A 22,978-nucleotide genomic window follows, 5' to 3' on the forward strand; every position below is an offset into this window, starting at 1 on the left:
TAAACAGTTTTTACTGTATCATTTTAACTTCTCCTAATTTTACCCTTTAAACCCTGTTTTTCCCTACAGACTTGCACTAATCTTTTTTTTAATTTTAATTTCAGTTTCTGTTGAAATATAGTCAAGAACATTTGCACTTATGTTATCTTCCCACTAGAGATTATAAGGAGAAGATCAAGTCTCTTTTTTCTGTAGCTATAGACCACCCTCTACCCCAGTGAATCACAAATCATTGAAAATGAAAAAAAAGTTAGGAGGGTTTTTTCCTTTGCCTTCTGGTTTCTGAGACTTACTTTATATTAAATGTGGGTCACACTTCCTTTTACAACTATGTGATATAGTAACATATGGAAAGAAAAGCTGTGATTCTCATAATTGGCAAAAGCTTTAAATACAGACAAAACACTGTTGATCCTTGATTTAAATCAAAGAGCTGGCACACTCATTTTCCCTGAGGTCAACCTGTTTCAAAGATCTTTTATTATGCTACTGGGTGTAAAGGTGCACATATTTTGGTGGATACCTGATTAGCTGGCTACATTAACAAACTACATTCACAAACTTCTAAACTTCTAGGCCTGAATGAGGAAAAACCTGAATATTATGTCAGCCACCCACAAGCCAGCTCTTCCTCTTGTCTTACTCCTAGAAGAGAAATAATGACAGCAGAAAACAGTAGTAACAGCATGAAATAGTAAATACAGCCTCTGAGAAAAATTAGAGGCACAACATGGAAGTTAAAACAGGCCTTGAAAACAATGACAAAACTGACTTTGACTTCAGTGGCATCAGAATGTCACCCACAAAACTAAACCTAAAGCACAAATTTAAAAAGAAATGAGGAATGGATAATTACTTAATAGCTTTAGTCTACACTGAAGCTTCCAACACAAGCAATCGGCTCAGATTCCACAAACTTTGTCTTTAAGGGCTGAAGATGAAAACCCTGCAGGGCCTTGAAATCAGTGAAATGACTGATGGGGTAAGGCAAGGAGCTGACATGAAAAAAAATGTGCTCCCAAACTATGAATACACTCTTCTTTTATTCACTCTTTAGCAACAGTAAATCAATGAAGACCACATCCTCATTATATGGGTGAACACCACATCTGTACCAATACCCACAGCAAACCTTGCCCAATTACTGGAATTCCTGATACCCTAATAAAACCATCAATTGCATTACAGGCAACAGCATCTCAGCATTCCCTAGTAACAACATTCCTTAACAGCTTAAACATCCAGAAGCAGAATTTTAAATTAAACCCAGGCCACACCACAGAGTTCTTGCTGTATGCACTGCTGCTAAAAGTGAGCATTAATGTCTTTCTTTCCTTAAAGGTCTGGTTACTCTCTTCTGGCTTTTTACACAGAATAGAAAAAGTTGCTGAACAACCCTACTATAAACCATCAATGATAATTGAGGATATAATATAACTCCAAGGCTGTGAGTAAGAGTTTCAAAATGCTGAGGACTAGGATCTGCTCAAGGCAGAGCCATCAGTCACTTACTTTTTGCAATCTGTTAGTGGTGACAACTCCATAGCAACTACCTGTGGATCTTAGCTCACATCCCACATGTTCCAGCCTCCCTCTTGGCCTGATCAGCAGCTTAGCTGGATCAGCAGCCAAAGAATGCAGACAGTGTGCTAAAAATCATATAAATTAAGTCTTCCTAATTTCACCAATAATCTTCACATGAAATAGAAAAGTTCTCTCTCAGGAAAGCTTTGTTTCATGCTGTATTGCTGTTAACTTTTTTTTTTAAACTTCCAGTATTGCCACAAAATCCAGAAAACTCAATCCTCCATCTGGTAGCCCTAACTTCAATCAACTAACAGTAGATTAAACCCACTGTCATCCATTGGCATGCCATGATCTCCCAACACATGCTAGATGAGAAATAAGGTCCTAGAACAGCATTTTATTTTTTTCCTCCTAAATATGCTGTTTTGAGTAATAAATATCTAAGTGTTTTATCCTATAGCTCAATTTTAAATTATGCTGAAAATTATCTCTGTTCCTTACATTGACAGTAGGCAATTTAAATAGAGTTCTATTGTGTCCAACTTCAAATCTGTTCAGGAAGAGTCAGAGAGCAAAATTTAATTATATTTGACTATATTCAGACCCCAGAACCACACAGAACTACAGACAGGTGGGAAGCATGATTCCTTCAAAGCAGATTTAGGGATCCATTTGAGGGCATCTGTTTTGGCAAGGAACTTTCTCATCTTCCTCCCATGTGCCCTTCTCTTTCTTTTCTCTGCCTTTCTGCACCTAAGAGGAGCATTAGCCTCCCATTGTGCCCCTCTCAGTGTTAGCTATCCCTGGTTTTCTTGTACTTCTCCCACCTCCTGTTTCCCTAAAAAGGTCTATTTTCAATCCCTCCTGTTGCTGAAGGTTTTCTCCTTTTTTTTTTTCTTTCAGCTGCTCTGGAACTCTTGATGTGGATATATTTTTTATAAGTATCTTGCACAGCTCTTTCCTGACTTCCCAAATGTTCCTACAGTGATTATTCGTGCCATTATATTTTATTTAATTATACAGATTAAAAGAAAAAAATCATTAAATAACAGAGAAGCATAAGGAGGGCTAAAAATTTGAGAAAAATGAGCAAATTATCATTCCTTTCTATGAATGTAAAACTTCTGGATAAGCAAGCACATTTTATGTTCAGTTGAACAAGTATTTACCATCAGATCAAATGTTCATAATAGTGATAAGGAAATCTGACTGCACAAATCCAATCAATGCTGGAGAGAATCAGCCATCATAGTAATGCTGGTGACACTGACAGTCTCAACTATGAGCACTTCCATCTGGAGAAGAAAAATCTGATAAAACTCTGCTGAAATTGCATGCAACATTAATTAATATTAAATTGTGTGGCTGTGCTCGGAAAAGACAAAGTTTGTGTTTATTGAAAAGAAATGGATTGATGATGACCTTACAGGGAGGAGGTATTGGAAACCTCTATCAGAGAGAAGTCACACACAGAAATGGTGATGTTAATCCAAGGTCCTTAATACATCTGCAGTTACCATGTTTCTGATTTTGAACTGCATTAAAAATCAGACAAGTCCAAGGGTGCAAAGGTAGGGTCTGCTCCTATTTGCCCAGTTCCTAGAAAAGCCAGATCAGTGAATAACACAGAGACACTAAAGTGCTCTTTGGAAAAGGAGCTGAGTTTGGAATCTTCCTTCACTGACTTATCTCACACCTTTGGTACTCACACAGACTCACAGAATGGCTCAGGCTGGGAGGAACCACAGTGGTTCCTCTGCTCCAACCCTCTTCTTCCAGCGGGAACATCCCAGAGCACAGGATTGTGTCCAGAGAGGTCTGGAATATCCCAGTGAGGAGACTCCACACCCTCTCAGGACAGCCTGTTCCAGTGCTCAGGAAAGAATTTATTCCTCCTGTTCAGGTGGAACCAACTGGGATCAGTCCCTGCCCCTGGGCCATGATCTGAGCCCTCCCTAAAAAACCCAGGAAGAACCAACAGCATAACCCTGCAAAGGATAACTGGTGATGTCATGTGTGCATTTCTGGGTTATTCAGGCATGCCAAGATAATCCCTCCTTAGAGGGTACATTCTGCCCACTCCCACAATGCCACTGTAGAAATAAACAAAGAAATAGAAATAATAGAAATAGAAAAATAGAAATAGAAATTTTCTTGTAGAAATAAACAAAGCTTACCCACATCCATGCTGGGGACAGCTTTTGCCCACTTCTGTGGCTTGGTCTGGAATAACAAATCAGGAAACAGGTATGGTGTTATGTTTACCATTACACTATCACTGTTGGGGTGACCTGTGTCACTCTGAGGAGCAGCAGCACTGCCCAGCCATGCAGCAGCTGCCTGGCTGCTCCAGATGGAGCTGTGGATCAGAGCAGCAGTGTCAAACATGCCACTGAGGTGGGCAATGGCCTTGGCTCCTGCTCAGCTACAGAGCCATGGTGGAAAGCAGCTGTGCTGCCAGGGCAGGGATTCATGAACTTCTTGTTGGAAGTGTCAGGGAAATCAAAGCAGGAAGAATGTGAAAAATCCCAGTTGAAATTCCACCTAGACAATGAAGTACAAGCTCTCTTTCTTTTACAAAAGTTGCAGAGGTCCTTGAAGACCACAAGTGATGGAGAACTGGTTTCAGACTGCATTTCACATAACCACAAATGTGCCCAGGCAGTTATCAGAGACACAAGGGAGTCTGTCACTTCAGTTCTGACAAGAAAACCCATTTAACCACTTTATTCACACAGAGCTCTCAGCCCTATTCACCCCAGGGTTCACCCAGCACAAGCAGGGCAGACCAGGACTATTGTAGGGAAGCAATTTGAATGATTTTGAATGATCATAAACAGCAGCAGGACAAGGCTTCTGGGCAGTCTTAGAATCATGGAATGGTTTGGGTCGGAAGGAGCTTTAAAGATCAGCTCATTCCAATCCCTCTGGCACAGACAGGGACACCTTCCACTATCCCAGGTTGCTCAGAGCCCCATCCAGCCTGGTCGTGGACACTGCCAGGGATGGGGCAGCCACAGCTTCCATGGGCAGCCTGTGCCTCAGCACCCTCACAGGGAACAATTCCTTCCCAATATCCAATCTAACCCTGCTCTCTGTCAGTGTGAAGCCATTGCCCCTTGTCCTGTCACTCCAGGCCCTTGTCAAGAGTCTCTCTCCATCTTTCCTGTGGCTCCCTTCAGGCACTGCAAGGCCACAGTGAGGTCACCCCAAAGCTTTTCCTCCCCAGGCTGAACAATCCCAGTTCCCTCAGCCTTTCCTCCCAGCAGAGCTGCTCCATCCCTCTGATCCCTTGGTGTCCCCTGGCTCCAGCAGCTCCCTGTCCTTCTTGTGCTGTCCCAGGCTGGGTGCAGCCCTGCAGGGGGGTCTCAGCAGAGTGGGGGCAGAGGGGCAGAATCCCCCCTCCCCTGCTGCCCTGGGCTCTGGCTTGGGGCAGGGCCAGCTCTCACCTACAGCACCCCCCAGTCCTTCTGCCAGGGCTGCTCCCTCTGCTCATCCCCACCTGGATTATTCCTCTGACAGATCTTAGCAAATCTTGTGGGTTTTCCATGGAACTGGACTCTGCTGAGCTCACACAGTCCAAGAACATCACAAAACAGTGATGCATATCTCTGGCTGCAGGTACATGGTGAAGTTTTATCCTTTGTGTATTGCCAAAACTTGAGAAATGCATCATCCCCTGTCTAATAAAAGAACAATGAAATCACAAAGACTAACTGCTCAGTAGCTTCTGATGCTACTGTCTTTAATTGTTGCTGCCTGTTGTATCTCTCCGTCCTTCAGCCTTTTAATTACTTCAACAACAGTTGTATTCTGGGCATATTTGTTAGTTTGGTCTTCAAGCTGTTTGATTGCAAAATTGAAAGATGGCACATGAAGATAAGTTACTTATTTTGTAGTTTCAAACATTTGGTTCAGCAATAGTGAGCAAGAACTGCTGTAATGACAAATAAGACATAGCCATGGAAGAAACTTAGATGTAAAACAAAATTATAGGTTCATCAAGTTAGAACACACATTGATTCCAAGGTCTGTGTTGTGCAAATATTTCCTTTACAGAAGAAAAAAAAAGTAAAGAATGACTGATACTGTTCTGAATTATTTCCTTTGCTGATAGAGATGCTAGACCCCCAAATCACAGACTCAGTTTCTAATGAGCCCAAGTTTCTCCATCAGCTAAGGAGCCACCTTGATCCTTTAATACCTCCTCAGTTAGCATGAGATGGCTAAGCTAACATGAAAGAAGTTAATGAAAGTATTTCCACTGAATTTAAAAGGAAAAAAAAAAATCTTTTGACATTTTCTGTTCTTTGGGATCCCAACCAAATAATTTCCATGTTTTTGTCTCTGGAGGAATGTTCATAATACTTTTCCTTCTTGGACCCTATAAGAAAGTGCATAAATATGGACTATATAACCTTCTTGCTGAAATATCACAAGCTTCATCACTGAGCCATTACAATAAATAACAATTAAACATTTAATAATTTTTAGGCAGAAAGAAATGAAATTAAAGTGCATGCAATGTGTCCCACTTGTATCTATTTTACATCCACTATGGATTTATTATAACCCATGAAAAGGCAAGTTAGAACAATTATTTTTGTTAAATTTTAGAGCATGTATTTCCATATAAGCAAAACGCAGAAGTATTCAGCAGTCTCATTTTATAGATTTATTAAGTGTGTTTTATAGTATTCCCTAAACTTGAAGATAATCTTAACATTTTAACACTTATTTTAAAAATATGGTACTGAAAAGAGTTTTGCTTTCATCTGAGCAGCACACAGCAGATTAACTCTAAGCCTCCAAAAAAGGGATCAAAAGATGACAGTGACTGGTGACTCCCTCATGAGGATCTTGGATGGACTCATATGGTGAAGGCTCCTGGTCTTCTGAGATATGTCTGAATAAGAGAGGTGACTAGAACATCACCAGCTCTTCTATGATGCTCCTGCCTATCACCATGAGCCTTGCCAGGGACACCCCTGAGAAAAATGAACAGGTAATTAAAGGACAGGTGATGAAGACAAACTCAAAAGTCCTTTATACCCTTTTTCCCTGCTGAAGTTCAAGCCTGAGGCAAAGGCTGGCTGTGTTCTGGGAGTGAGTGGGTGACACTTGCAGGATGTCATCTAAAATCTCTCTTCCCTGTCAGGATCTTGTTCACAGTTCTCTTTGTTCATCAGCTTTACAACCTAGGAGGCAAGCCCTAGACCAGACTGAGGAAAGGAGCTGCCAGAAAAGCTCACAGGAAGGGATTAATCACAGCCACTTAGATGAAGACCTAGAATTACCTGGACTTGGGTTATGCACTACAGAGTCATAGAGGAGACAAAGCCAGACAGAACAGATCAAGCATGCTGGTTGTCAGCACAGGAATATAAGAAATGTGGTATAAAGAGAAGGACTGGAAGTATTTATGGTTCTTGCTAGATCCTGGAATTTGGTCAGTAAGTTAAGTCTTATTTAGAGTTCTGTGAATAAAAAACTATGAGAATATCAGTGCTACAGTGGTAGGATGACTACTACACATTAGCCACAGTACAACAGTATTTAGATTTTAAGCTCTTGGAGATTTGGAGAACTTTTTCCCCCTAAGGGTAAAAGAGCTGTTTGTAATTGGTTGAGTATTTATTACAGCAGAACAGAGACTGTCCAGAAGATCATTAGAATGTGGCAGTAGCACCCTGTTGATGCTACAAAAAACAGTGAAGGGAAAGGTCTTTCTATATTTCAACCTGGTTAACACAGAGAAACTGCTTGAAATGGTGAAATACAGCTTAGGCAGGAATGATGATAGAATGACGAAGTTATGACATTAACAAAAGGAAAGAAGGAGAAGAGGGGAAAAATGTAGATTTCTACCTACTCAAGAAACTGTAGTCTCATGGGAAATGAGTCTAAAGAGAAAATAACTTGAGGATAGCTGAAAGTGCATCAGTGAAGCATTCCAGCACAGTATATACAACCAGAATATGAAAGCCCAGAACACAATGTGAGATTCAATATAAAAAAAAAAAAATACAGAGAGTAATAAGAATTCTTATTACTGAAGAATTTGTACAATGAGAATGATCAGGAAAAAAATTTGCTTTCTATTAAACAAAGAAAGAACACTACCAACACAATGCATTAAGGGGATGAAACACTTAAAGCCTCTTTTGTATCCATTTTTGATGAAAGTCAAATATCAGCAGGTTTCTTGAATAGTGAACATCAATAACAAATCAGGGAAGAACAAATTACAAATATTACTATGTATTCATACTAGCTCTTAGAGAAATAGCTAAAATTGTCTCCTAAATCTATGCAGAAATACAAAGACACTACCTAGCTTTAAAAAGAGGGAAGAAGAAGAACTGGAAAGTTACTGACATATTTCTAGGAAATCTATTCCTGCTTTCAGGCAGTAATTACAGAGTCACAAAGAGTTCAAAGCCTGTTAAGAAACACAGGAGGCACTGGGGATCCTTGAGATCTCTCCTCAGTTTGGGCTAGCTTATATTTTAAATTATATTCCCCTCCAACATGCACCACTTTCACCCTGCTTTCCTAGGAAAATAAGAATAACTCAATCAGCTTTTTCATCCACAGCCTTCTCCCTCAATTTGGTGTCCATTTAGCAATTTCAGTCCAACAGGAGAGTGCTAGGGGCCTTCAGACACAGTTATTACAAGCCTTGTGGTATTGACAGTCACAAAAGGGAGACACTACTCATGTGCCTAACTCTCCACTGTGACACACCAGTTCTGGGTGCCAGGAAGCTTGTGGAAGGTGTGGATAAAGCTCCAGATGGTGGCTCAGCAGAAGTTGGGGATGCAGATATTTATTAGTGAGGTCGCTGATTTATGTTGAATTTAGCTTACTGTGTCCTAGTGACAGAGCTATGTTGTGAGTCATCTGCATTTTTGTGTCTTGCCAGCTCTCTGCTTAGAGTTTTTCAGTAGGAATGGTGTTGGATCTCAATAAAAATAACTTTGAGGAATTTCTGAGAGATCTTTTGACCTCAAGAGCATGAAGGACAAATTTAGATGGAAGGAAAAAAAAAAGCCCCAGGTTTGATTTCTTGACTGAAGTACAGCTCATACTGAAGCCAATCTTGGAAGGCATCTGCAGGAACACTCTACCCAAAAAATATTACATAGAAGGAGCCAACCATAAGATCTTAGATATATCCTAGTGCCTTGCAAAAACAAATTCAGAAAGCATTTCAGAGACTGAGGAAGCCTGCTAGAAGTTTTGAGGATTAATGAAGGTCATATGGAACAGGATCTCTCACCTTAACCACTCCAACCTATTAAAGAACTCACAGGTGGAAAGATGTGGAAATATCAAGATTCCAACCATTACAGACATTGGTGCAAAATCATCACTGCAGTAGCAGAGGCCAGATTTGCTTTTCTAGAGACTTCATGTAATGTTACTTTTCCATTACTGGACACAAATTCTCACTAAAGAGAGGAGCTGGGGGACTTAAACACAAAAAGGTCACATTATTTAAGAGGAAATGAGGAAGGCTGAGGAGAATCTGAGGCAAGACAGGGCATATTCCTGTCTTGAGAGCTGTTGAGAGAAAAGTGAGGGTTGCATAGAGTGTTCTGTTTTATGGGATACCAGCCAAAAAACCAGGGCGGATAAGGAGTGGGCATGCCTCCAAGGATGTATCAGAGTAAAGCATTATCTGGGTGAAGGGAAAGGAAACTCCTGTGTCCTGGCTCTAACCCCACATGGAGGTTAGCATGCAAATACAACAAGAAATACTTGCAGGAGAAGATCACTCCATTGCAAGGGACAATTTGTTGGTGTCTGCTGTGCCACTGTTCCCCATTCCCCCGTGATCAGGCAGATATTTGCACATATTCAAACTAAACAGAGAGGTGAATCAATAGGTGGTACCTGTGTGCACCAACATTGGTGTGGCTGCAGCACTCACAGCCATCAGATGTGTCAGAGCTCCTGATCCCCTGAGAACATCCAAATCCAGGTCCTGAACAATGAGCTGTCCCATTCTGCTGAAGATCACAAACTTCCTCTTCAGCTGTCATCAGCAAAACCCCAATTTTTGAGTGATGGGCTGAGATGTAATCCTTGTGGGCCCTGTAAAGTGAGCTCAACATTTGTACCTGAATCCCAGAGTCTTTGATGAGTGATCTGTGTGTGTTGGCTCTCCTCTTGCAATGCTTTGAGAGTTGTAAAATTCTGAATACATTTCTAAGAAATGAGAGATCAGCCCAGGACAGTACTTACCATTACAAAAACAACATGTATCCTCAGTCTATCGGAAATTCTCCTTTCTACACATATTTTTTTCTTGTATTAAACAGAAAATTGTCTATAATAACAGAAACTTTTGAAAGCTGTTTGCCTTTTTTCTTCTCTTTGTTGTATTTCTTTTGATATATGTGAGCTGCTACCACTTAAAGTCACCAGGAAGAACAGCAATTTTTAAGTTATCTAAAAGCATTTTATAAAAGATTCTATCACAAGAGTTATCCTTTTATTTATTGTATAACCTGGGACAAATAAGAATATAAAATAATTTGGGGGGTTGAGAACAATTTACAATACAAATTTCTTAAGGCAAAGATGATCAAAGCAATAAATTTTCTTTCAATACACAGCTAAGGGCATTATTAAGGAAGCCATCCTTGGAAACTTGTCTTTCCAGGCTCCTTCTGTTAACTACAGAGATAACAGGAACCTAATTTAAGCACTGTATCATTACCTGGAAGAGCTCTATTGCCTCTAGAAGGAGCCTAAGGATACAAACCTTTGTGAATACTCTGCATAATTAACTTAAATTGTATGGAGGGTATTGGGAAGAAGCTTGGCTTACCTGACACTGACCTGTCAAATCAGCTGCATTAAAGAAGAGGCAGCTAAGATCACAGCCACTGCAAAATAAATCAGTTGGAAATCATGAATGAAAGCCCTTGTTTGCCTTCATTCAATGCCTGGCACACAAATATAAACTGAAATCACTGGCAGGCTGAGTCAGTGCTCCTGGCTTTAACCAGGCACTCGTGTTATTCTGAGGGAATTTCTAGTGGAGAGGTCGAGCTGCTATTCCCTGTTAAGTGACCCTCTGAATTCACTCCTGTCTAAATTAGCAGTGCTCAAGAATCAGAGCCCTTGTTACCACTGTGTCACTGCTTTCCTGAACTGTTTAACCTTCCAGGGTTTCATTCATGTTCATGAAGCTTTGGAGCAGTCTTGGATGAAAGCAGAAGGACACATGGCATTCTCTACACTTCACTTACTCCATTGCTATTTGGAAGACACTAAAAAAACACCTGTGGTAAAAAAACCACTTACCTACGTAACTGAATACATCAAGTGCCCCCTTCCTATGCATTCCTTTAGGGGAAAAATAAGAAGGGAAAAGAAATCAAAGCTTCCATTTCTTTTCAAAATTCCAATCCACACCATATATACAGCAGCAGAGAAAGTGTCAGGGGTGACAAGGAGAGGAAAGAGTCACCATTTCCCAGCAGTTGTGAAGCTCTGTTTAGCTAAGACAAGTGTAGCCTTCACACAGAAAATGGCTGTGAACACTACACAGCAACATCTGCTTTGTTATTCTAATCCATAAAAGGCTTCTAAATGCCCTTAAAAATTGTTCCCTCTTTTCCCCAGTCTGAATGCCATCTCCCAGGAAGCCATCTGGGACAAGCATGCCAGTTTTTCTGCTGCAGCGATGGCAGTATTGTCCTCAAGTGCCTCTGGATGAGTCACATCAATGCAGAAGTCCAATTATAGCAGGAGCCCCCCAAAGCAGAAGTATCATTTCAAGTAAATAAGACTGATGTAGCTGAACCACTGGAATTCAGGATGTAATTCAGTCACTTCATCACCTTTTGCACAAAACCCCTGCATCCCTTAAAGCGCCCGTGCTAAATCCCCAATCTGGTTACAACATTCCCAGCACAGATGTGATAGTCTTAAGCCAGTGTGCGTGCATTTAGAGGAGTCAATTACCTTTCTTTTTTTTTTTTTTTAATTACTTATAATTATAAAATACAGCCTTTTTAAAACTGGCATTTCTTACCACATTAGAGTAGCGAATGAACAGTGCCATCCACTGTTTCTTTACATAATCCACATTTTCTTAGGATGTCTTATATAAGATTTAACATAAAAATTAATGCCACATTTGGAACTAAGAAATATAGCTTGGTAAAAAAGGCACGAAGCAAAATGCATGTTTAAGGGGTCAGGTTAAATCACAGAGTGAGAACTCAAAAAGGAGATTACAACAAAGGGGATTTTATTAAATATCTCCTCACCTGTGGGTGAGCCATTCCAACCTAATTAGCTATACCAAATACTATCAAAGTCAGTAATTTTTATATTGCTAGTGTGAATTCTCTCTTCATCTTATTCTAAGATCTACATTTCTTCTCCAGAGCAATCATATCTGCCTAGACCATGACCCTGATGAGCAGGTGCCTTAAGAGAAGTTTCCTACAGAAGAACTAATGATGTGGTGTAAAGGGTTTTCTAAACATGGCCAGTGCAAGAATGCATGTGCTGAATGCCTCTGACAACAGAACACAAACCTTGTTTCCAGATGTGCAGTTTAGAGGGGGAAGGGAAGGGAAGGGAAGGGAAGGGAAGGGAAGGGAAGGGAAGGGAAGGGAAGGGAAGGGAAGGGAAGGAAGGGAAGGGAAGGGAAGGGAAGGGAAGGGAAGGGAAGGGAAGGGAAGGGAAGGGAAGGGAAGGGAAGGGAAGGGAAGGGAAGGGAAGGGAAGGGAGGGAAGGGAAGGGAAGGGAAGGGAAGGGAAGGGAAGGGAAGGGAAGGGAAGGGAAGGGAAGGGAAGGGAAGGGAAGGGAAGGGAAGGGAAGGGAAGGGAAGGGAAGGGAAGGGAAGGGAAGGGAAGGGAAGGGAAGGGAAGGGAAGGGAAGGGAAGGGAAGGGAAGGGAAGGGGATTTCAGGAGGATTTTACAGGAAGGAAGGATGGATTCCAGGAAGATTCCAGGAAGGAAGGAAGAGGATACCAAACTCATCCCATCTATGGTGCTGACATCTCTCTTGACTTTTCAGTAGTGCCATGGCTTAATAATGCAAATGTGCTCCATGTTCACCCCAACAGAATCATAAAAGTGTTATCCCCACGCCTCCCTGCACTTTGCTAGAGCACAGCCTCAGTGCCCAGCATTTTCCTAGACTGATATCACAAGGCTTCTCCTTCATCCTGCTGAAACAAAAGTAAAACAGCCATTGACCACAATGATGAATGAATTAAACCATAACAGTTTGCCTCTCAGTACCTTACTCTGTATTATTTTCTTAGAGGTAATGTTTTGAATTTCAAGTAAGGGCCGCTTTCCAATTCAAAGTGGCTGCAATTCCTGACTTTTCTTACAGTGCAGATCTCTCATTGACACAAATAATGGTAGAAACATTACTTAGAAAATTGTATAACTGTCGAGTCCCAGGTAATTCAAAGGATAATTACTTGTTCATGATCAATGACTAATTATATACTACACAACACAGAGCTATAAAACTGACAAATGGTGAAAGCAGATAGTTATAGCACACTGTGCTGAGGACATGACTTTCATGAACCCAGTGCATTACACCCAAAGTTTTCTCTTAAGATATTTATAGAAAGGAAAATGTGTGTAGTAGAATTGGTTGCACTGATCTCGCTCAGGCTCATTCATATTTCATTTTCATATAAAAGATTGGTTTCCAAAAGCCATTTCCTATTGATGCTGTTGTGTTTGCTCCTCACACACAATAATCAGCAGGATACCAGGGTGTGAGGGCCACACTGGAAATTATTTCCTTGATTTTTCTATTATGTTTTCAAAGGTAAGAGAGAGTTCTACATCTTTCTGAAAGTCACTGGCTGTAAGTCAGTGAGAAAACCAGAGCTCCTGAGAGAGTAGATTAGACCTGATTATATACTGACCTGATTATGTAACTGAAATGCTATCACAATAAAATGCTTAATATAATTCTTTCTCTTTGGGACATGCATATTTTGACCCCATGCTACTCATGCTTGTAGCTCTTTGTACTCCTCACTTTGGGGACTCTGCTTATATTGAAAATTACATTTTATGTTGAGACTATTAAATTTCAATTCCTTATTCTATACAACAGTATACTGAAGAAAGACATTAATTAACTTTGATTTCTTTGTGTTAATGTTAAATAATATTTGATAATGTCATGGATCTGCAGCATAGATTTCTATAGTTGAGAAAAGACTTGTCTCACCTCTGAAATGCTGAAATAATGCCAAACTTGCAAGAGTTTCCAATATTCAGAGATTAAACAAGCCACAAGCTGATCACATAAGGAGTATGGAATCTCTTCCCCCAATCTTCTTTTTCTGACATGCTTAAGACAAACCAAAAGACTCAGTATCTCCAGCTACACCTGCCATATTAAAAGACAGGAAGAAAGTTATGGTAAGATAAGAACTTACCTTAAATCTGTTAAACTCATACATCATAAACTTGCCTCCCAAATTGTTGATCTGTAAAGAAGGATAACACAGCTGCAGGACTTCTATTCATTGTGCCAGTACACTCAGGATCACAGGACTGCAAAACCTGAAAATCTTTCCAGTTTTCTATGAATTTATCTGAAAGATCTCCTCCACCTAAAAGATGAATGAATTTGTAAGGCTGGTAAGAAAAAAAAAGTGATTTCCTGTAGTTTTGATAGCAATAGCACATGGAGAAATGAACTAAAATGACAAATTTTACACTTTAAATGACCTGGGTTATTGCTTACAGTATTACAAGTTGGAACAAGAAAGGCAGGTTTCTTTAGCTCATATGTTCCATTAAGATATTTGTAAACCATCTAAGTTAAAACAAAATTATATTCACCCCAAAAAATTACTGTACTAATTTCAAAGCACTGTGCAACATCAGCCCCAAAACTCACCTGTGAAAATATTAGTTCTGAAAACAGACTGGAAAGGCTGCAGGAAATCATCCCCACATCTCCTTTCATAGATGTGCATCTCTTCTGTAAGTGCCTGGAGAGGCAGGTTGTGACTGCTGAGGACACTGAGCTTCTGCTGTCTGCTCCTCCTCTCAGCCCTGTAAAACAAAACCCACTAGGACTGAGTGCATTGCAAGTGGCACTCAAGTCACTCAGGGCATAATTTGGAGACAATGGCTTTGCTCAAGGGAAAACAATGATGAAATCTGGCCTGCTGAACCTGCATTAGGATGTCTGTAGCAATAGCACTTAGGCTAAAAGTGTTTTTCACACATAAATTGGGTGTATCAAAAACAGAAGGTTCAGAGAAGAAACAAAACCAGGGCTCAGTTCTGATAAGTAAGTCGCAGTGTAATTGCAGATCTGACTAAATATTGTACTATGCAAAGTTTAAGGTGACCTTAAAAGACGTCAAGAAATCCCTTGGATTGTCTTACCTGGCTGGGGACTTAGATTGGTTCCAGGTTCTGGTTCTACCAAAAAACAGCTGGAATGGAATTGAGCAGCTGCATCAAGCGTTGCTGTTGTGGGAGCCATCAGAGTGGAAAATTAGCCTGTTTCAGCTCCAAATATTTTAAAGCACTATTCAGGGCTGCTCAATGGAACCTTATTTTTGTGCATTTAGCATCTCTCTTGACACCTGTGTATTCCTTTGGTATCTCTCAAAAACACTCTCCAGAGCACCTAGGACAAAGCTAAATATGGAGTCTGTTTGCAAACTAATGCAAACCTAACAGAGACTTGATATTAAAAATTATGAACAGCTTCTTTACACTAGGTAGTAGATTTGCAAATTGAAGCTTAGGTTATTTCTTGGAACAACTCAGTGAGCAAAAAGTATTTATTTCTGTCAGGGAAAAGAGGCTAAGTGTTGCCTGTGGGTTTCAGCAAATAACCTCTCTGTACCTTGGGTGAATGGTTCCAAAGGAAACCATTGTAAGGCAGCTGCAAATTGAGAAGTGTCAAAGCTGTGCCCAGGGAAATATGCAATGTCTGTGTAGTACATAGAATATATTTTTATGGAATTACAGAATATCCTGAGCTGGAAGGGACCTACAAAATCTCTCCACTCCTGGCAATCCAACACTCCCATCCTGTGCATCTCTGGGAGTGTTCTTCAAATGCTCCTGGAGCTCTGGCAGCCTTGGGGCTGTGACCATTCCCTGTGGAGCATGTTCAGTGCCCAGCACCCTCTGGGGAAGAACCTTTCCCTCATATCCAATCTAACCCTCCCTAACACAGCTCCATGATGTTCCCTTGGATTAATTGAAACAATGTACATTATAAAGAATAATAGATATAATAAGAAACAGCAAAATATCAGAAAAACATATCTGACAACAAAAAGCTAAGAAATACTAGCGCTGTTCCTCTGCTGCATTCACATGGGTGAGCTAGAGATTCTGCTGGAGTTTTCAAAAACTTCTAGTAACCATGGATTGCTTTGCAAATGATGCTTCAGAAATAGGGTATAAAAGTGATGATTAGGATTACTTGATTGCTAGGATGAATGTGAACCCACTAAATTAGCTAAAAACTGTACACAGAGCATAACATTCTGCAAAAACACAGTCCAGCATTTTGCCACAGTCATTATAAAAGAGGCTATGAGTACAGAATTAAAAATAAACACTTACTACTGGTTCTTTTTCTTCAATCAAGTCTTTAAATTTATGACAGTGAAGCTATCCAGCCTTCTTTGGATCAATTAATTAACTTCTGGAAGGCTCTATTTTTCATTTGAGATACCAGGTCCTGTAAAAGCTGATGAAGGTAATTTCTTGTGGTGTTTTCCCCACAAGGATAAAAAAGAAAAAACACTTTACCAAAGCAATGCTGATTCCAACATGTCACTCTACACTGTCAGACCATCCTGACCTACAATAACTGAGAGGCTACACACATTTCAGTAGCCTGCATATTTTTTTAGATTGTTTCTTTATCTTCTCTAAAGAAACCTGTGGAGACATAATAGGCAGAAAGAAGAAAAAGTGGAATAAAGGCTTTGGAACAGTAACAGAAAAATTAGGAGTAAATAGTTCCTTCAGTGATGTGGTTTTCTTGGCTAAGCACTAGACAAATATCTTTCTGCTCATAAAATTCACCCTAAGAAAATTCTGTTTCCCTTTAGTCCTCCACAGAGATCCAGGGTGGCAGTAATAACATAGAGGATGAGCAATTATTTACTTCATCAGCTGGTCTGGGAAATACTTTAAAGTTTGGCAATCAAAAGATAATGGTCTTGTGAAACTACTATCTGGTATTTGAATTTTCTTTAGAGACTCTTGTCACTGCATTAAATCATATGGAAGCAAAATCTGATAATGTACCTATCTCCCCCAGTAAATAACTCAGGGAATCTGGTACTGAAGCTGCAAAGACAGCTTGTACTTCACAAGAAACAATTGTACAGACTGACTGGATCTTACTCATGAAAGTGAAATATCTCTTATGATAAAAAGAAATTGCATTTTGTTTGGAACTTAGATAATATGGGAATGCTAAGACATACTACTTCAGCATTTATTAAACATTTGCTTGTTTGGCCACCTTGCAGGCTCAACATTATTTAGTCAAAAGGATTTTTAATACTGTTGGCCAGATCATTATCTAACTCAGTCCAGCATCAGTTATGTGACTGGAGATGTACTGATCTATTCCAACCAAAAAAGTATCATAATGTTATGTATAAATGAACTATTTTGCATGTATTTCTTTCACAGTGGGAGCCTCCAGATGCTGGGGATTCAATAGTTCTTTTTTCTGCCTGTCTTTCCACCATCTCCAATACCTCTGCCTTTGTTAACAACTGCATTCAGTAATGCTCCTGTTCAGTAAATGAATAAAAATCATAGTAGTAAAGTGCTTTACTGAATCATTGCCTGAATGTTGTAAGCATTATTATTATTATTATCTACTGCAATGTTTGAAACTGATTTTCTTTTCCTATAAACTGCTACATGAATTCTTTCCCTCTGAGGTCATGCATGTATGTGTATATGGATGAAATACTGCAGAGCTAAAATGAACAGTTTTTATGTAATTATATTAGAAAGGAATTGTGATATATCATCTATATAAAACCATCTAATAAAAAATGCCAGGAGTGCTTCTGAAGATATGCCCAGTGCTTCCTTTGCTCATGTCAACCAGACTGAGAGCTTTAATTTTTTCAAACTATTATTTGCTCACTCAATTTAGAAATACAGAAGCTACAAGTTAAGGAGTGCAATATGTAGCAAATCAAAGCAATAAAAAAACACAGCTTGCCCACCAAAGGGATGATCAGACATGTCATGGCACTCCATCAGCCAGGAAGGCATACCAGCAGTGTGAAGCTGTGGAACTGGCAAGGACAGGCAGCTCTTACCAGAGCTCATCTCCCACAACTAAAAGGAGGAATCCAGAGTGGAGGAAATGCCAGATGAAGGTCCTGCTGAAAATGGAGAGAGCTGTGGGATAGCAGGTTTGGCAGTGCCAGTGTCACACACAGTGCTACAGTCCAGCTGTCAGATGGGAAACTGCAAACACAAAACTTTTACAAACACAAGAGCACTCTGTTTATATTCCATAATATTAGCTTACAATAATTACTACACTGTTCTGAGTCCCATTAACTTTGTCACACTGATTTTATCTCCCAGTCTAAGGAGATTTGCCTGCCTGTGGTTCTCCCATGTGCTCAGGGACCAAGGGGTTGTACATCCATCCACTGCTGAGTGCCATATCTGGATGCACACACCCGTGACACCCACCCTGCTTCTCCAAAATGCTGTATCTCAGCTTAAGGTGTAGCTTCATCCTGCACATTTTAATCTCTGCCTTTAACTGAAATGTCAATCATAACCCATTGGTCTCCATCAGCATGGGATGTTTAATAGTTGTTCATGCTCTGTAGTTTTAAGAGATAATATTAAACCCACTGTGCTCCTTGAAACATTTTAGTACTCTCAGAACTCTAAGGTTTACCCCAGAACAGAGACAAACCAGATTTGTTTCTCTGGTGAATCTGGTGCATTAAAGAGCAAGAGGAAGGAGACTTTGCAATAAGACCTGAATTCCTTGTCCTGAGGTGAACAATCTCCTCTTAGAAGAGACTGAAAGAAAAATAATAATTCTAATAATGCAGGTGAAAGATTACAACTTGATACTGCAATTCCAAATTTCCAAACTTTCAGGAGATGAAACAAAATGACTCTGAAAGTAATTTAAAAAATGATGTCTCATCTTCAAAGGAAAAAAGTGCCAATGTTTTAGATGACCAAGACACCACATATTAGCAACAAAAGAACTACAATATAATTCACACCATATAATGCAATGTATAATAATAGATACATATATCTATATATATAAATAAATACAGCAAGAATACTTTTAGTTAAAAAAAACTAATTTATACAAAATTACACCAATACATTTACAATTTATACCAATGCAACTAATTTATACCAAACATTGCCCACCCAAATTATTTTCATACCTTTTGGTTTCTGTGTCTCCATAAACATGAGAAACTCTCTGAAAAGATTATAGGAGGCTAGAGAAGCTGTTTATTGTTATTTCTTTGGTGTCTAAACACTTGCATCACAATTTTTTTCTAGGATCTGAGATTTTAAGTAAATCACAAAATATTACAAGACTAACAATAGAATATCAAAGGGTGCTTCACTCAGCCTTTGATAAAACATCAATCTCATCCAACATTTTAAAGTCAAATTTGTAGTACAGCAAGAGGGAATATTATATTTCTAGCCTGCACATTAGAAAACCAAAATACTAGGCTGGTTTTTGCTTTCAGGACATGGATTAAACACATAGGGACCAGTGGCATTTTAGACTCCAACACACTGAAAACAATTTGGAAAGAACATCAGCTGGAAGAAAAGGGAGCAGGCCATTACTTGTGCATGGGGCAGTGATGTGACAAAAAATCAGAAGGCTGCTGCATGACCCTTTTAAAATCTTACATATAAAAACTAGAGTGGATGTGAGTCCTGGAACAGATGACATTCAAGTTCAAACCTACTTCTGTCTCCTGAAAAAAAAAGAGCAAGAAACTTCTTTTTGTTCCTCTAAGACAGGAAGAAATATTTTAATTTGGTTTTTCACAATAGCTGTAAACCTACTCAAATTAACATAAATATTTAAGAATAATACAGCAGCTGAGCAGGAGAACAGTATCTGTTAAATTTTACTGTGCAGATCTTAGTGTGAACAGAAAATAGGATGTCCAGGAGGACTTTTCTTATGTTGATCATGTGGGTCTGAATATTTTTCACAGCACTCCCTCTCCATTAAAGGTCAAAATCAGTAGGTATCACATTTCCCTTCACAGGAGGGAGTCAGCTTTTCTGGGAGCTACTACACTTCATGGTACAACACAGACAATAAGGGTAGTGTCAACAAAAGGACATCAACAGCTGTAAATTTACACATCTGGCAGTAGCAGGAAAAGTGTGGTGAGTACCAGAACCAGAAAACAGAAACCTTCAAATATATTTGTGGACAATAACCCATTCTCAGCTAGGTCTGTCTGCAATGAGGTTTTGCAGGGGCTGATTTTTAGCCCTCTTCTATCCGTATATTTTATACACACATCCATGTGCATGTGTCTCTGTGTGTGTGAGGGTACAAAGAGAGTAAACACATCCCATCCCATCTATATAAATATATACATAAACACATGTACAAATAACCTGGAAAAAATCCTCTCCTAAACTTTGACAGATTGGGTGACCACAGATAACTGAAAAATAAGTGGGGAAACAATGAGAACATTCCACTAACACAGCATGAGTGGGAAGAATTAGGAAAAAACAAGATTTCTAATGAACTCCCTACAATGAGAAACCGAGAAAATATGCCAGAATAGAAAGGGAAGCTTAATTACAAGCTTTGTTAAGAGAAGTGCAGTTCATAACATATAATCAAAGCATAAATAAATTGCCAGCATGATTCTAGGCACAAGGGACTCAGGCAGTCCTTGGCTGTACAAAGAGGGGAACACTTAGCACTACCTGAGAAGTTACATTATTTGTTTATTTGTCTCATACCAATAAAACTTCTTTGAAAGCACTCTCATTTCTGCCATAACATTTCATGAAATGTACAGAAAAACTAGCAGGAGTTCAAAGGCAGCCACTGGGAGGATTAAACTACTGGCCAACATGACTTTAAGCAAAACTGTAGGAAGTCAAAAACTTTTGGTCATCAGAGGAGTTGTTACAGATTATTTAGTCCCCAGCTGCACATATCTATGTTAAAGAAACTTGAAAAACAGACTCTGTGTGTTGCTCTAACAGGAAACAAACACTGGCAACCACCAGTTGACTTTGAATAATATATGAGACAAATGCTTAGCTGTAATAGTAATTAATGGAGGCAGCACCTAAAAATAATTGCTCCTTTCTCATCAAGCATAAAGAAAGCCTTGTAAAAAAAGCTTTAAAGAGGGCTAAACATCTTGGATGTATCTGCACAGCTTCTGAAGAACAGTGTCACTAGAGAAATGCTCATCTCCTTTAGCTGGATCTATTCTGCTAGAGGAAAAAAGAATTTGCAATGCTTTCATGTCTCACTCTCACTCACTGTATCCTTCTCAGAGCAGGGAAAAATAAATCACCTCATTAAGACTTTAGGTTTGATAAGGTTTGAAATAAGAATGCACTTAAGGAAGGATTGCCAAGAGATTTTTTTAAACTGAATTTAATCAAGGGTGATCTCTGCGTGGATACACATCTCTTCTTCTCTAAATATGTAGCCACAGGTGACTTACATAAAAAATAAGAACTTACAACACTTATGTTTTCTTTTTCTCAAAGGAATTGTCTGTTTGTTTCCAAAGGTGCTCCAAGGATCCTGGAGTTTTTCTCAAAATTGTTGCCAAGCAATTCTACCTGTGGCTTTCAGTCCAAATCTGATTTTAGAAAAATAGAAAAGTGCTTTTTAGAGACTTTCTTATAAAAGTACCCTACATTCCAATAAAATTTTTGAGCTAGAACACCACATCATCCCTATGATGCCAGGGTGTGCAACTCTCATCATTAGGGGAAGCTTGCATAGCTTTCCTTTGTTGCTAAACATGTAAACTGAGCCAACTTATTTCCTCCATTCCAAGTGGCTGACTGTGGAATTCATCTAACCAAATGTACATGCCTGCACCTGAGCAAGCCACTCTCAGCTCCCTTTAGGGTCATTGGGGAGGAACAGGCTCTTTCTGGGCAGGATTCATCTCATCCTAAAGCAGACATCTCTAACTGATTAGATGAATCCTGCCCATTGTTCCTCTCCAGTGACTGTAAAACTGAGCCCAGGAGGGGCAGTTCAGGCACAGACATTCACATTACAGATGCCTACAATGAGACTATTTAATGCATCTCTTCTCATTATTTACACATAACAGTAGAGAAACTAACTAAGGGGAATAGGATATTGTGCTGTTTTAAATGTTATGATGTATATTGTACCCAAATTTGAGAACATCATAAGTGCTGGAAACGTTAAACTATGTTAAAAATTCTGGGAACTTCACTAGTATCATATTTCATAGATAATTACTTTAAAATCAATAAGGAGCTGTTCCCACAACCCCCAAACCATTGGCATATCTCCTACTCAGTTTCAATGGTACTGCAGGAAGATCCAATGGCTAAGTGCACTCCCACTTCAGATGGTTCTTTGTAGGCAGCTACATCCCTCAGGTATTATCAGAAATGTGCTGACTTCCTACTACATCATCTCAGAAAAGCTTTTAAAACTCCTAATGCTCCTTAAAATGGTGGTAGATGGTATTAAGAACATTTGCTAATCCAGGATGCAAAGGACAAAACTAAAAATCTACCAGAGGTACACCAAGCTTCCAGAATCTTTTACAAAAAACCCTCCTGTTTTTGGAGTGCCCAGTTTGCTAAGCTCAGCCTAAGCAGCCAACAAAGCTTAGCAACACAGGTTAGAAGAATCACAGCATCCAGGCTTTGGTCAACTGCAACCTGACCCCACAGGGTGTGGAGGGAACCTGACTTTTTGCAGGGGTGCTGCCTGTGAGCAGCAGACACCCTACAGCTCAGGGGCTGAGCATCTTCCACTGCCCAGAGCCCAAATCAGGGTCTGGGAAGGGCCAAGCACCAAAGACTCCAGATAAATGAAGACAGAGGCAGTGCTGGCAGTCAAATTTCACCAGGGGAGCAATTTCATTCCCTGCAGGGAATGGCTTTGCCAACAATACTGTTGAGGAATTGGTTATTCAAAAAAAGCTGTGGGAAGGATAGATATTTCATGTCTGATTATTGCCTTGGATAAATGAATATGAAACAAACAGTATGAAATAACAGATTATTTTTAAAATTAAGGCCAAGATAACAACAGTTATTTTGAGCCCCCAGCTGAGATCTCTTCACACTCAGAAGTCTATGGGCTGCTCAATCCCTGAAATCACACTGTAGAGAGCAATTCTGCACTGAAAATGAGCAACCAAAA

At 39.6% G+C, this 22,978-nt stretch overlaps 1 protein-coding gene and 1 long non-coding RNA gene across 2 annotated transcripts in view; both read right to left on the reverse strand.

Annotated features, from left to right (window-relative positions):
* LOC306801114 overlaps positions 1–22,978 on the reverse strand; it is a 212,035-nt gene that overhangs the window by 104,469 nt on the left and 84,588 nt on the right. The gene's annotated exons all lie outside the window — the stretch shown is intronic.
* Positions 1–22,978, reverse strand: part of EFCAB6 (EF-hand calcium binding domain 6) — a gene marked incomplete at both ends in the record, with an annotated part of 89,100 nt that overhangs the window by 30,263 nt on the left and 35,859 nt on the right. The window contains 9 exon segments of the mRNA XM_079303078.1: positions 1,783–1,827; positions 1,830–1,892; positions 3,737–3,750; positions 5,268–5,370; positions 6,463–6,515; positions 9,879–9,951; positions 9,953–9,984; positions 21,298–21,373; positions 21,377–21,419. Coding sequence (XP_079159204.1) covers positions 1,783–1,827; positions 1,830–1,892; positions 3,737–3,750; positions 5,268–5,370; positions 6,463–6,515; positions 9,879–9,951; positions 9,953–9,984; positions 21,298–21,373; positions 21,377–21,419 — 502 coding nt within the window.

Source organism: Erithacus rubecula (assembly GCF_903797595.1).
Source record: "Erithacus rubecula genome assembly, chromosome: 4".
In the NCBI taxonomy this organism is placed as follows: Eukaryota; Metazoa; Chordata; class Aves; order Passeriformes; family Muscicapidae; genus Erithacus; species Erithacus rubecula.